Source organism: Narcine bancroftii, chromosome 1, assembly GCF_036971445.1.
Source record: "Narcine bancroftii isolate sNarBan1 chromosome 1, sNarBan1.hap1, whole genome shotgun sequence".
Lineage (NCBI taxonomy): Eukaryota > Metazoa > Chordata > Chondrichthyes > Torpediniformes > Narcinidae > Narcine > Narcine bancroftii.
In genome coordinates, this window is record NC_091469.1 from 454,138,788 (window position 1) to 454,152,609 (window position 13,822).

A 13,822-nucleotide genomic window follows, 5' to 3' on the forward strand; every position below is an offset into this window, starting at 1 on the left:
TCAGTATGACTGCCGTGCAGAGGTGGGGCACCACGAGCAGTTTGAAATTTTTATACTTTGTGCCCCTCACAGTTAGGGTCACTGTGCAATACCTGCAGATTTCCATGGAGTGGGATTTGGATGCTAGAACTACCTTACCCTTAGCAGGGGACACTGCAAGGGAATAGTGATGAATTGTGCCCAGGTATATAAAACTTTCAGTGCACCCCATGTCGAATAGGCAGCCCATGGTGCGACTATTTACCTCAATGTCCATCAAGGATCATGCCAGTTGGTGTGGCTGTTCGGTTCTCGACCGCCAGAAATGACGCAGGAAGTGGGTCGATCCAAGATGGTGACGCTGGTTGCAGTCCATATGCAGCGCTGCTGGAGGAAGGTTTAGCCCCTTCCTCCAGTAGTTCAAGCAGGTTGCGCTATGGGCCAGTTAGTACTTCCTTGTGTGCTTGGTCTGGTCACAGTAGTTGCACGTCGTGTGCTCAGCAGCAGCAGTCAGGGTCCCAAAGTCCTAAGATGGTGGCACCGTGCTCCCCAGCTGATGGCTACATGGCTTGCAGAGTAGGTTCTGCATTCTTCTGGGCTGTCTCAAGCGATCGAGCCAGCTGTACGATTTCCTGTAGGGCCTAATTGCCCTTCTCGCAGATGTAGTTTGAGCGGAAGCTGGCCATTAACTCATTGTGGATGAGCTCCTCTTGATAGACAACCGTGGTCACATCTACGCACCCACAGGCTCATGCCAGCTCCCTCATGGCCCTCACAAAGTCGTTGACGGACTCATCAGGGTTCTGGCATCGGGTGACCAGCAGGTAACATGCATACATAGAGTTCATGGGAGCACAGTATTGCTGCCACAGAAGGGCCATTGTGTCATCAAACTTTATGCAGTCCTGTATTATTAGTAAGTTCAGTGGCCCACCAATGAAAAGAGCAGATCATACTTGTCTTCAACTGCCAAGATCTTGTGGTGCCTCATGTAGGCCTTTCAGCAGTGCAGCCACATGTCAAACTGGACAGAGGTCTCTGGATCCCTGAGGTCGTCCTCCAGCTTCTCCACTCGGATCATCTTGTTCATGGAAAGTAATCAGGATATTAAATTGTAGCGCTATCAATAACCACAAGCAGATTCAAAGTGAGTGATTAAAAACTTTAATATCCTAAAATATCAGACACGTCTCTACATGCTGCTGGCCTGAATCCAAGGCTGGTATGGAAGGAGAAGACCAGGGCTATCAGCCTTTATTGGGAATCTTGCAGGGAGGAGTTACAAGGTCAGAGGTGGGCCAGCCTATACAGTCAAGTGAGGTCACTCTGCACTACCATGTTCCACTAGACCTGACACTTGCAGCTTACCTGAGTCCCTTGCTCCTCCTCTTCTAGCAACAGTCCTGAGATGATTATGACCCGAGTCCCCAATCCACTCCCTTTTTAAATGTACTCTCCTCAAGCTGGTTCCCGACACTCACAGCTCTCCTGGGTCCCTCACTCCTCCTCTTCCAAATTCACACAAAAATGCTGTATATTAACAGATAAGAGACAGCTCCTGTCTGCAGTCCAAGCCTGAAGCGAGGACACCAACAGGGAGTCAGTTACCCCAGGCCAAGTAGTGACCTATCACCTTCCAGCCTCCGTCTCCACCTTCACAAAGAAGAATTTCTCATCTTTCAGAAATTTGCTCAGATGTAGCATTCATTACAATTAATATATGTATTATTTTGTTCACAGAAATATTTTTCAGAAATAAATAAGAAGAATAAGACATCTCTTGAAAACAGTGACACCCCCTTAAACACTCTCAAACAGAAAGATTTAATTATTTTATCTTTGAAAGAAAGATTAGCAGAGTGTGAAAAATCAGGACAGATCAATATGGTAAGTAAATTACTTTGATATTTCTCAGTGCAAGTATCGATAGGACCACCAAGTTTGGGATTCCCAGAGGAATGCAAAATTCCCAATTTTCAGGCTGTTCTACATTCCAGACTTCTCCACTGGACTGATTTCAAATACAGGCACTTCTATTAGGGCAACAAACACGACAACAACAAGCTGCTGGAGGAATTCTGGATCAGGCAGCATTTGGGAGGAAAAAGAATGGTTAACATTTCACATCATCCTTTTGCCATATCTTATTGGGTCAATAAGAAAAAAAAATGGCCCCTCAGATAATCAAACCAGTTTTGAAGATGTAAGATTATCTCAAGATGTTGTTCACTGCCTTAGTTAGATACTGACTTACTTTTCTTGATACTCCTTTTAAAAATATTTACTTTTAAAAAAATATATTTTTATTGAATTTAATATATAAACCTCCATACAAAATTCAATGATATGTATATATCTATATATCTATATATATATAATATAGATATATACATAAAGAATAATATAATGGTGTTAGCCAGTTGCCTATTCATATGAAAAGCAAAGCAATTAACATATTCTTAATGTACATAATTAAACCCATTTGCCAAATTATGTGGGTAAAAAAGAAAAAAAGGAAAACCTATAAAACTAAAACTAATCTACCCCCTCCCTCTAATCAAGGTCCCCATTATTTATACAAAAGGAAGTTTGGGATCAGATAACGACCTCCAGGCATTAGACAGTGAACTCCCAGACTCTTCGTAGTCCTTAATTCTTCCAATCATAATAGTATTCCACATCTTTACAAGAATAAATATGACACTTTTGTTTAGGTCCTTGACCACATAGGACAAAAAAGGGTATAAGAGTAAATATTGTATTTTCCCCAACTGTTCTCAATATACTTAAAATATATGTAAGCTTTGACAGTGAATGGATTTGTATATATGGAAGAGGAAGATGAAGACACTGTTTTGTTTTTGTTTTGTGAGAAAAAGTTTAATATATTGTACGTTTAAAATGTCACTATATAATTTTTGAAAAAAAACAAAAATAAAATATTCAAGAAAATCTAATTTGTAAATATCTATAAAAAGTCTATTGCAAAGATTAAATTTAGTAGGAAACAAAGTTATCAAATTAAAAGATCCTTATAATTTTGAATGCCTAACCTAAACCATTCCTTAAAACCTACATCCATTACTCACGGTTAAAAAAAATAATTATCTACAATAGGATTTGCCAGAGAAAATCTATTAAGACCAAAAACTGTTCTAAATTGGGTCCATATTCTTAATCTATGTCTCATTAATGGGTTAGATTTAAATTTAGGAAAGGAAAATGGTGAAAAGGAACCTTAAGTTGCTAAGATAGATGTTTTTCTGGAGAAATGCAATTCCATTTCTACCCAAAATGAACAATTCATTGACTTATCAAAATACAATAATAAAAGTAGATTACGTATATTAGTTGCCCAATAAGAGCCTAAAATCTGGAAGTGATGATCCCCAATTTCTTTTAGTTCTTTGAAGATGGGCTTTATTTATATGTGGTTGTTTTCCCTGCCTTATGTGGGAACCCAACACCCAACCCCAACCAACCAATTTTCCCTTGCAACCGCTGCAACCGTGTCTGCCTGTCCCGCATCGGACTGGTCAGCCACAAACGAGCCTGCAGCTGACGTGGACTTTTTACCCCCTCCATAAATCTTCGTCCGCGAAGCCAAGCCAAAGAAGAAAAGATGTGGGAAGAAAGAACCGAGTCTAAAGATCTAAAAGAACTTAGGAATAAAAATAGGTAATGCTTGAAAAAGGTAGAGAAATTTAGGCAAAATGTTCATTTTAATCAAATTAATACAACCTATCATTGCAATGGATAAGGGTGACCATCCCAATAGTAATGATTTAATCTTATTAAGTAGTACCAGAAAATTTTCTTTCAATAAATTTTTGTTTTTTCATGATTGTAATTCCTAAATATTGGAATTGATCTTCCACTATTTTAAATGGAAATTTAGAATAAATGGCAGAAGACCCTTTAAAGGGAAGTAGTATTTTTTTTGCAAATATATAAAATATTTTTATTGAATTTTTAAAAAGAACTTGTACAGAAAAAGTTATAAACCAATAAAGTGATATGAACCATTAACCAGAATAATTAGATCATTTTGTATATCATAACATGCAAATTATAAATCGAACTATAATTATTTTCTTAATAAAATGACATAAATCTTATCTAATGCCCTAGGGTTAACAATTAAACATTTCACTAACATAATATTTCAATTATATTAAGAATTTTTTTCAAATTGTGAACAGAATTCAAAACTCCCACCCACATACTTCATAATATTGTATATCAAAACATGAAATGAATAAAGGAAGAAAATATACTTTCTTTACAAGCAAGTTATAAAATTTTCTTTTTTAAAAAATAATTTAGAATTCTCAAAGATTATCTTCCCTTTCTAAATTACAATCAATATTTACAATTCTCAATTAAACTTAATATTTATCTCATATCAATTCCAAAAAAAACTTACAATCTAAACACTTCCCCAATTCAAAGTTAAATATATTAATAAAGTATTCATGGGAATCAGGTGACAACAACCAGAAACCAGACAGCACATCACCGGAGCATCCAAGCACTTTAATTCTTTAGATTATGATAATAATCCATGAATGGGCCCCATGTCTTGTGGAAATGATCCTTTACACATTTAATAGTAAATCTGATTCTTTTTTCTAAACTTAAATAAGTCATGATGTCCTGTAACCATTGTCTATGAGTAGGTGGGATGCTGTCTTTCCATTTCATCAAAATTACTCTTAACCCAATTTTTTTTTAATTCATTGAACTTGCGGCATTATATCACCCTGAAAAGCAATCAACCTCTCTTGAATTTCTATGTCAACATCTGTGGGTTGTTCCTCAAATGGATTAATATTCAATACAGGATATTGAGGTTTAACAGATTATTAAATCTTTCCTGCAGATCTGTGTGCATTTGCTTTGAATGTTTCACATAAACAGTAATGTCTTCATCCATCAGTGCCTCTACATTCATGTTCAATTTTGAAATTATAAAAATTCCTAATGTTCAAGGTTCCTTTTATTATCATGTAATAATACATTAAAAATGTAACATACATTATATACTTTAACTTTTACCTGCCGTAAGGGAAGTGTCCATGGATTCATCTCTGTCGGTACCACAGCCTCTGTAGCTGTTCTATTCATCAGTAATCCAATCCAAAAAATATGATCAGGATGTCTTAAGCGACCAAAGCACTTTGGGAGCCCTTCTTGCCCTACAGCAGCTCTGGCAGTGTAGCAATTTTTTCCCCCAACATCTGATGTTGCTCCAATAGACTTTGAGCATTTTAAGGAAAGAAACAATAACTTATTTAATATTGTTGAGGTTATTGTGTTTACCTTATAAGGTTTTGTTCAATAAGTTGAGTTCGTCAAAGATATCTGCCAGATAAAATGTGTCCACCTTTGCATCAGAGTTTTTCTCTATGCTCAATATGAAAAAGAAAGGAACCAATCATATTCCAGAGTGCAACAAAACAATGAAGACAATTTCCTTTGGACAGTGACCTCACCTCGCTATGCACCAGCAGTCTAGAAATGTTTGTTGTTTTCTTCACACAGCTGCTGGAATAGACAGTCATGTTATAACATTTAGTCTTTATGAAAATTGAAGCAAAGTTTTTCAACATCCTTTTAAGATTTTAGCCACTAAGTGCTCTGTATGAATGATGCAATAAACAGTAAAGAGTGAAGGCATGTGATAAGCCTTGTATATCATCCAACCATTGTAGCAGTTGCACAGACAACTATGTTATAGAATGGAATACTGTTCTTGTATAAGTAATTCTTAACTTCTTTGAAAATAGTCTGTCCTTTACTATCTGTTTTAATTTTTCTGGCAAACAACATCTTTTCCTTCAACTTGTTTCCATTCCAGAATCTGGCATAAGCCATAAGAGTTTAATTCGCTGGCTGAGTGGCTATTTGGACTGCACGGGTTTAAGGGCCAGAAAGGCCTGTTACCATGCTATATTTCTATATGTCCATATGGAAAAAAATTAGCCAATGGGCCATCAAGTCCACTCTTCATGAGCTGACCCATTGTCCCATTCAGCCCAACTTGAGACCTTGACAATTCAGTAACCTATCAAATTCTGCCTTAAATACACCCAACTGACTTGGCCTCCACAGATGCCTGTGGTAGCAAGTTTCACAGATACACTATCCTCTTGCTAAAGGAATTTCACAACATCTCTGTTTTAAATGGGGTGCTCTGTTTCCTCATAATTAGTCGCCCCTCCACCTATCTGCCAACTTATCCACAAAGCCATTTATTTTGCAATCTAAATCTTTAACATAAAACATAAAAGTGGTGAAACATGACTGGTAAGCCAAAGAGGATCCTCTTATTCCCACTGTTTCCTGCTGTTTAGTTAATACTCTGCCCATGCAAGAAAATTTCCTGTAATTCCATGGGCTCTCCTTTCCTTTCCCCCCAAAAAATATAATCACTTCAATTTCCATGCCTCCCCCCTACACACCTTGGGGGGCCACCCTTATTAAGGATTTCAGTCTGTGACCCGCATTAAAAGCGCTATGACCCCTAAGAGGGCTGTATGGACTGCGTTGAGAATGGATGGCCTAGACAACAATAGAAATATCTATCAGTGCACTCCAGAATGAATATCCATTTTCATTGTTGCCTGCTGCAGTCTCATGTTTGAAAAATATAGAGATGAATCTCTGGAAGAGAAAAGAAGAACAGGAAGAATCATAGAAACTTCACCTTTTTTGGTGCAGATTCCATTTGGCAGATTCTCTCTAAAAAGTTTAATTCAAGTTACTATCTCTTGTCTCATCTTCTCTTTCTTACTTCAACCCTCAAGATCAAGGTTTTGAGGTAACTGAAATGAATTGTGCAGCTTTTCTGGTGCTGTGTTTCCTTAATCACATATATCGAGGATCTATGTAATCAGGATGAATAGATTTGATATGCTAATAACATCCAGAATTTACCTTTTCAAATTTGAACAGAGATTCCCAGAACCCAGTAGGAATGTTTCATGTGTTGGTAAATTTTGAGTACATCCTTGAATCTTTTTTCACTGATGGTTTCAGTGCTAGGGTTATTGCCTGAAAGAGGACAATGTTGATTTTCTTATCCTCTGGTGAATGAGGATGATTTTGCAAGGACCACACATTCTCTTTCCAGTGCTTAGTGTTGGTCACAAGGCACAAGAATTCAGAATCAGGATTTATTGCCATCAGAAATAGGAGCAGGAGTAGGCTACTCAGCCCAATGAGCCTGCTCTGCCATTAAATAAGATCATGGCTGATCTGATTATTGACTGAACTCCACCTACCTCCCTTTTCCCCATATCCCTTAATTCCTTTTTTATGTAAATCTCTAACTGAAGTAGCCTCAACTGCTTCCATGGATTGAGAATTCCACAAATTCACTTCTCTCTGGGAAAAACAGTTTTCCTTATCTCCATCTTAAATCTACTCCCCTGAATCTTGAGGCTTTGTCCCCTAGTTTTGGTCTCACCTACCAGTGAAAACAATTTTCCTGCCTCTATCTTATCTATCCCTTTTATAATTTTGTATATTTCTAAGATCTCTCATTCTTAGGAATTTGAGTGAGTTTAATCCCAGATGATTTAGTCTCTCCTCGTAGGTCAACCCCCTCATCTCCGGGATCAACCTGGTGAACAAGTCATGAAATCCAGTGTTTTACGGTAGCATCATAGTGCAAACATACATATTATAAGCATCTTGCGACATTACTATAAAAAAATAAAATAATAATTACTATAATACTCCTCAAAAAGTGTCTTTGGTTCATTGATCATTCAGGAATCTGATGGCACCGGGGAAGAAGGTGTCCTTGTGCTGTTGAGTGCTCATCTTTAGGCTCTTATACCTTTTACCCTATGGTAGCAGAGTGAAGATGGCATGGCCTGGGTGGTGGGGGTCTTTGAGGATAGAGGATGCTTTTTTTAAAGACACTATCTCATGTAGGTATCCTCGATAGAGTGAAGTCTGGTGCCTGTGATGTCGCAGGCTGAGCTAATAACCCTCTGGAGTTTATTCTTGTCCTGAGAGTTGGCATCTTCTTACCAGGAATCCAGCCAGAATGCTCTCCACGGTTCACCTGTAGAAGTTTATGAGAGTTTTTGGTGACATCTTGAACCTCCTCAGACACCTCACAAAGTATAGCTGCTTGTGAACTTTCTTTGTAATTGCATCAAGGTGGAGGCTCCAGGACAGATCCTCAGAGATGTTGACATCCAGGAATTTGAAGTTATTGACCCTCTCCACTACTGAGCCCTTGATGAGGACTGGGTCATGTTCTCCTGTCTTCCTCCTGAAGTCCACAATCCTTGATTTGTCTGACATTGAGCGCAAGGTTGTTGTTGTTGCACCATTCAATGAGCTGATCTATTCCCCTCCTGTATGCTTCCTCATTACCATATGTGATTCTGCTGACATCTGTGGAGTCGTCGGCAAACTTGTAGATGGCACTGGAATTATGCCTGGCCACTCAGTCATGGGGGTATAACGAGTAGAACAACTGTGTTGATGATCAGTGAAGGGAAGATGTTGCTTCTAATTTGTACTGACTTCCATTGAGAAAGTCATGGATCCAATTGCAGAGTGGGGTACAGAGGCCTAAAGTTCATAGATTCTTGACCAGCACTCAGGGAATAATGGTATTGAAGGCTGAGCTGTATTCAATGAAAAGCAGCTGTATGTATGAATTGCTGTTTTCAAGGTGATCCAAAGCTGAGTGGAGAGCCAGTGATATTGTATCTGCTGTGGAGCAATTGTGACAATAGGCAAATTGCAGTGGGTCCAGATCTTTACTTAGGTACATGTTAATTTTGGCCATGACCAGCCTCTCAAAGCATTTCATCGCAGTAGAAGTTAGTGCTACTGGACAATAGTTGTTGAGGCAGCCCATGCTTCTCTTTTGGGCACTGGGATGATTATGCCCTTTTGAAGCTGGTGGGAATCTCTAACTGTTACAATGAAAGGTTGAAAATGTCTGTGAACACTCCAGCTAGTTGGTTGGTGCAGATTTTCAGTACCCTGCCATTCATAGTTTAGGTCTCAGAAGTATATAAAAGGCCACTGATCACTGCTGCCAAGTAGATCATAGAATTTATACCATGTCTGAGGCATTCACATAACCTTTTTCTTAAATTGACCAAAGGCTCAGAATAATCACATTCAAGTTTATTGTCACTGGGACCGTTTCTGGGGGAGATGGGACCAATACAGTAAGGCTGGGTTACATCCAAATCCCAGAGGTACCAGTCTCCTGGCAGGGGCGTTTCCTAGGGCTTTAAACTAGTACGGTTGGGGTCAAGGGTTCATGTCAGGGAGGATAACAAGAACAGAGTCTTTAGCCAAAGATAAAAAGGCTTTTTCACACAGTCTTACCCAGCCTTACAGTATTGGTCCCATCTCCCCCAGAAACAGCAGCAGGTAATAAATAGTGGCCAAAGTATCAATTGTAGAAAGGGTGAGAGGCAGAAAGTTAAATGTGGAAGATCTCTGAGATGCATTTATTTCAATGCAAGGAGTGTGGTAAACAAGGTGGATGAACTAATGGTGTGGATTGACACATGGTGTTATGATGTGATAGCAATTAGTGAGACGTGGTTGAAGGAAGGTTGTGACTGGCAGCTAAATATTCCAGGATTTCGCTGCTTTGGATGTGACAGAACTGGCGTGGTTCGAGGGGGAGGTGTGGCGTTGCTTGTCAGGGAAGATATTGCTGCGGCAAGATAGACTGGAGGACTAATCGCACGAGGCTCTGTGGGTTGAACTAAAAAATAAGAAAGGTAAGTTACAGGAAAGTGGAGTCCGGGGAAGTATATTGGCCTGGATCGAAAATTGGTTGTCTGACAGGAGGCAGAGAGTCGGGATAAATGGGAGTTTTTCAGGTTGGCAGAGTGTGGTAAGTGGGGTGCCGCAGGGGTCAGTGTTAGGCCCACAACTGTTCATCATTTACATTGATGACTTGGAGGAGGGGACAAAATGTGGTGTAGCCAAGTTTGCGGATGACACCAAATTGAGTGGAAGAGCAAATTGTAATGAGGATGTGGAGAGTCTGCAGAGGGATATAGTTAAGCTGGATGAGTGGACAAAGGTCTGGCAGATGGAGTACAATGTTAGTAAGTGTGAGGTTATCCACTTTGGCAAGAAAAACAAAAAAGTTGAATATTATTTAAAGGGTGAAAAACTAGAGCATGCCGTTGTGCAGAGGGACTTGGGAGTGCTTGTGCATGAATCGCAAAAAGTTAGGTTGTAGGTGCAGCAGGTTATTAAGAAGGCAAATGGAATGTTGGCCTTCATCGCTAGAGGAATTAAATTCAGGAGTAGGGAGGTAATGTTGCAACTGTATAAGGTACTGGTGAGACCGCACCTGGAGTACTGTGTCCAGTTCTGGTCTCCATATTTGAGGAAGGATATACTGCCTTTGGAGACGGTCCAGAGGAGGTTTACTAGGTTGATCCCTGGGATGAAGGGGTTGACTTATGATGAAAGATTAAATCATCTAGGATTGTATTCGGTCGAGTTCAGAAGAATGAGAGGAGATCTTATAGAAACATATAGGATTATGAAGGGTATGGATAGGATAGATGTAGGAAGGTTTTTTGAGCTGGCCAGGGAAACTAAATTGAGAGGACACAGTCTCAAGATTCGGGGGAGTAGATTTAGGACAGAGATGAGGAAAAATAGTTTTTCCCCAGAGAGTAGTGAATGTTTGTAATTCTCTAACCAGAGAAGTGATTGAGGCTGCCTCATTAAACATATTTAAAATTCGGTTAGATAATTTTTTTACATGATAGAGGAATTAGGGGATATGGGGAGAAGGCAGGTAGGTGGAGTTAGGTCATAAATTAGATCAGCCATGATCGTATTGAATGGCGGAGCAGGCTCGATGGGCCATTTTTGGCCTACTCCTGTTCCTACTTCCTATGTTCCTATGTACAAATATAGGGATATATTATAGGCCACCAAAAGAGGATAGGGAACTGGAAGAGCAAATATGCAGGGAAATAGCTAAGATGTGTAGTAGAAATAGGGTTGTGGTAGTTGGGGATTTCAATTTTCCTAACATTGATTGGGAAACACAATCAGTGAGAGGCCAGGATGGCTTAGACTTTGTACAATGTGTTCAGGATTGCTTTTTACAGCAGTATGTTGAGGTGCCGACTAGAGGAGAGGCAGTGTTAGATCTATTGTTAGGGAATGGAATAGGGCAGGTGACGGAAGTGTGCGTTGGTGAGAACTTTGGATCCAGTGATCATGGGTGCATTAGCTTCAACTTAAATATGGAATGGGATAGGTCAGATCCGAGGTTAAAAGTCTTCTAGTTGGGTGGGGGAATGGTTGGGGGAGGGGTGGGGGGAGGCCAGATTTGAAGAGATGAGAAGGGATTTGCAGAAAATTATATGGGCGGATCTTTTTTTCTGGAAAAGATGTAGAGGAGATTTGGAGGATATTTAAAGAAGAGATATTGAGAGTACAGGATCTTTACGTGCCAGTCAGATCGAAAGGCAAGGCCAAAAGCTTAAGGGAATCGTGGTTTTCTGGAAAAATTAGGAAGTTGGTTCGGGATAAGAGGGGGGCATTTACTAAATTTAAGAAGCAAAAAATGGATAAGATGTATGATTATTATGTTTCTTCTTTTTTTTTTCTTTGGCTTGGCTTCGCGGACGAAGATTTATGGAGGGGGTAAAAAGTCCACGTCAGCTGCAGGCTCGTTTGTGGCTGATCAGTCCGATGCGGGACAGGCAGACACGATTGCAGCGGTTGCAAGGGAAAATTGGTTGGTTGGGGTTGGGTGTTGGGTTTTTCCTCCTTTGCCTTTTGTCAGTGAGGTGGGCTCTGCGGTCTTCTTCAAAGGAGGCTGCTGCCCGCCAAACTGTGAGGCGCCAAGATGCACGGTTTGAGGCGTTATCAGCCCACTGGCGGTGGTCAATGTGGCAGGCACCAAGAGATTTCTTTAGGCAGTCCTTGTACCTTTTCTTTGGTGCACCTCTGTCACGGTGGCCAGTGGAGAGCTCGCCATATAATACGATCTTGGGAAGGCGATGGTCCTCCATTCTGGAGACGTGACCCATCCAGCGCAGCTGGATCTTCAGCAGCGTGGACTCGATGCTGTCGACCTCTGCCATCTCGAGTACCTCGACGTTAGGGGTGTGAGCGCTCCAATGGATGTTGAGGATGGAGCGGAGACAACGCTGGTGGAAGCGTTCTAGGAGCCGTAGGTGGTGCCGGTAGAGGACCCATGATTCGGAGCCGAACAGGAGTGTGGGTATGACAACGGCTCTGTATACGCTTATCTTTGTGAGGTTTTTGTAGATTGCAGAAAAAAACCTTAAGAAGGAAATTAGAAAGGCAAAAAGAAGGTATGAGGTGTCAACAGCTGATAAGGTAAAAGTGAATCCTAAGGGTTTTCACAGATATGTGAATATTAAAAGGATGGTTAAGGATAGAATAGGACTGCTGGAAAATGGGAGCGGTGAACTGTGCGAGGAACCGTATCAGATGGGAGAGATATTAAACAATTTTTTCTCATCTGTGTTCATGAAGGAAAAGGTAATTGGACTATGTGAGATAAGTGAGGCAAATGGTTTAGTTATGGAAAAGATAGGGATTAGCAAAGAGATGGTTTTGGAGCTGCTAGGGTCAGTAAAAGTGGATAAGTGTCCTGGTCCTGATGGGACCTTCCCCAGGACATTAAGGGAGTTCAGGGAGCAAATAACGGATGCACTGTCAGTGATTTTTCAATGATCACTGGAGGAGGGTGTGGTCCCCCGGGATTGGAGGGTTGCTAATGTAGTTCCGTTGTTTAAAAAAGGCACGAGGTGTCGGCCAAGTAATTATAGGCCTGTAAGCTTGACTTCGGTGGTAGTGAAAGTTATGGAAGGTATTCTTAGAGATGGTGTATATAAATATCTAGATAAGCAGGGATTGATCAGGAGCACCCAGCATGGGTTTGTGAAGGGGAAGTCATGTTTGACGAACCTTGTTGAGTTTTTTGAAGAAGTGACAAGAAAGGTGGATGAAGGTAGGGCAGTTGATGTAGTCTATCTGGATTTTAGCAAAGCTTTTCATAAGGTTCCCCATGAAAGGTTAGTAAGGAAGGTTCAATCACTAGGGATTAATAGAGAAATAGTAAGATGGGTTCAGAGGTGGCTGGAGGAGAGACAGCAGAGGGTCATGGTGGACAACTGTCTGTCAGGATGAAAGCCTATGATGAGCGGTGTGCCTCAAGGATCAGTGCTAGGTCCCCTGTTGTTCATAATTTATATTAACGAATTAGATGATGGGGTGGTTAACTGGGTAAGTAAATATGCAGACGATATGAAAATGGGGGGAGTGGTGGGTAGCAAGGAAGGTTTTCAGGGATTATAGAGGGATTTGATTTGTTTGAAAAATTGGGCTGAAAGATGGCAGATGGAATTTAATGTTGAGAAGTGTGAGGTGCTTCATTTTGGAAAAAAATAATCAAAATAGAACATATGTAGTAAAGGGGAGGACATTGGGGAATGCACAAGAACAAAGAGATCTTGGAGTTATGGTGCATCGTTCCTTGAAGGTGGATTCCCATGTTGATTGGGTGGTTCAGAAGGCATTTGGTATGTTCGCCTTCATAAATCATGGCATAGTGTGTAGGAGCTGGGAAGTGATGCTGCGACTGTTTAAGGTGTTGGTGAGGCCAGGTTTAGAGTATTGTGTTAGTTCTGGTCTCCAAATTATAGGAAGGATATAGATAAGGTGGAGAGGGTGCAGAGAAGATTTACAAGGATGTTGCCTGGCTTAAAATACCTAGAGTACAGAAAAAGATTGAAGAAGTTAGGAACGTAGATTCATTGGAATATAGATGATTCAGAGGGGT

The 13,822-nt window shown here is 40.4% G+C and overlaps 1 protein-coding gene across 5 annotated transcripts in view; it reads left to right on the forward strand.

The window, feature by feature from the left end:
- LOC138751799 (uncharacterized protein C10orf67, mitochondrial-like) overlaps positions 1-13,822 on the forward strand; it is a 207,618-nt gene that overhangs the window by 36,133 nt on the left and 157,663 nt on the right. For all 5 annotated transcript variants that reach the window (XM_069914605.1, XM_069914606.1, XM_069914604.1 and 2 more), the window contains one exon: positions 1,720-1,866. In XM_069914605.1, the coding sequence (XP_069770706.1) occupies positions 1,720-1,866 (147 nt within the window). The remainder of the gene's footprint in view (positions 1-1,719; positions 1,867-13,822) is intronic.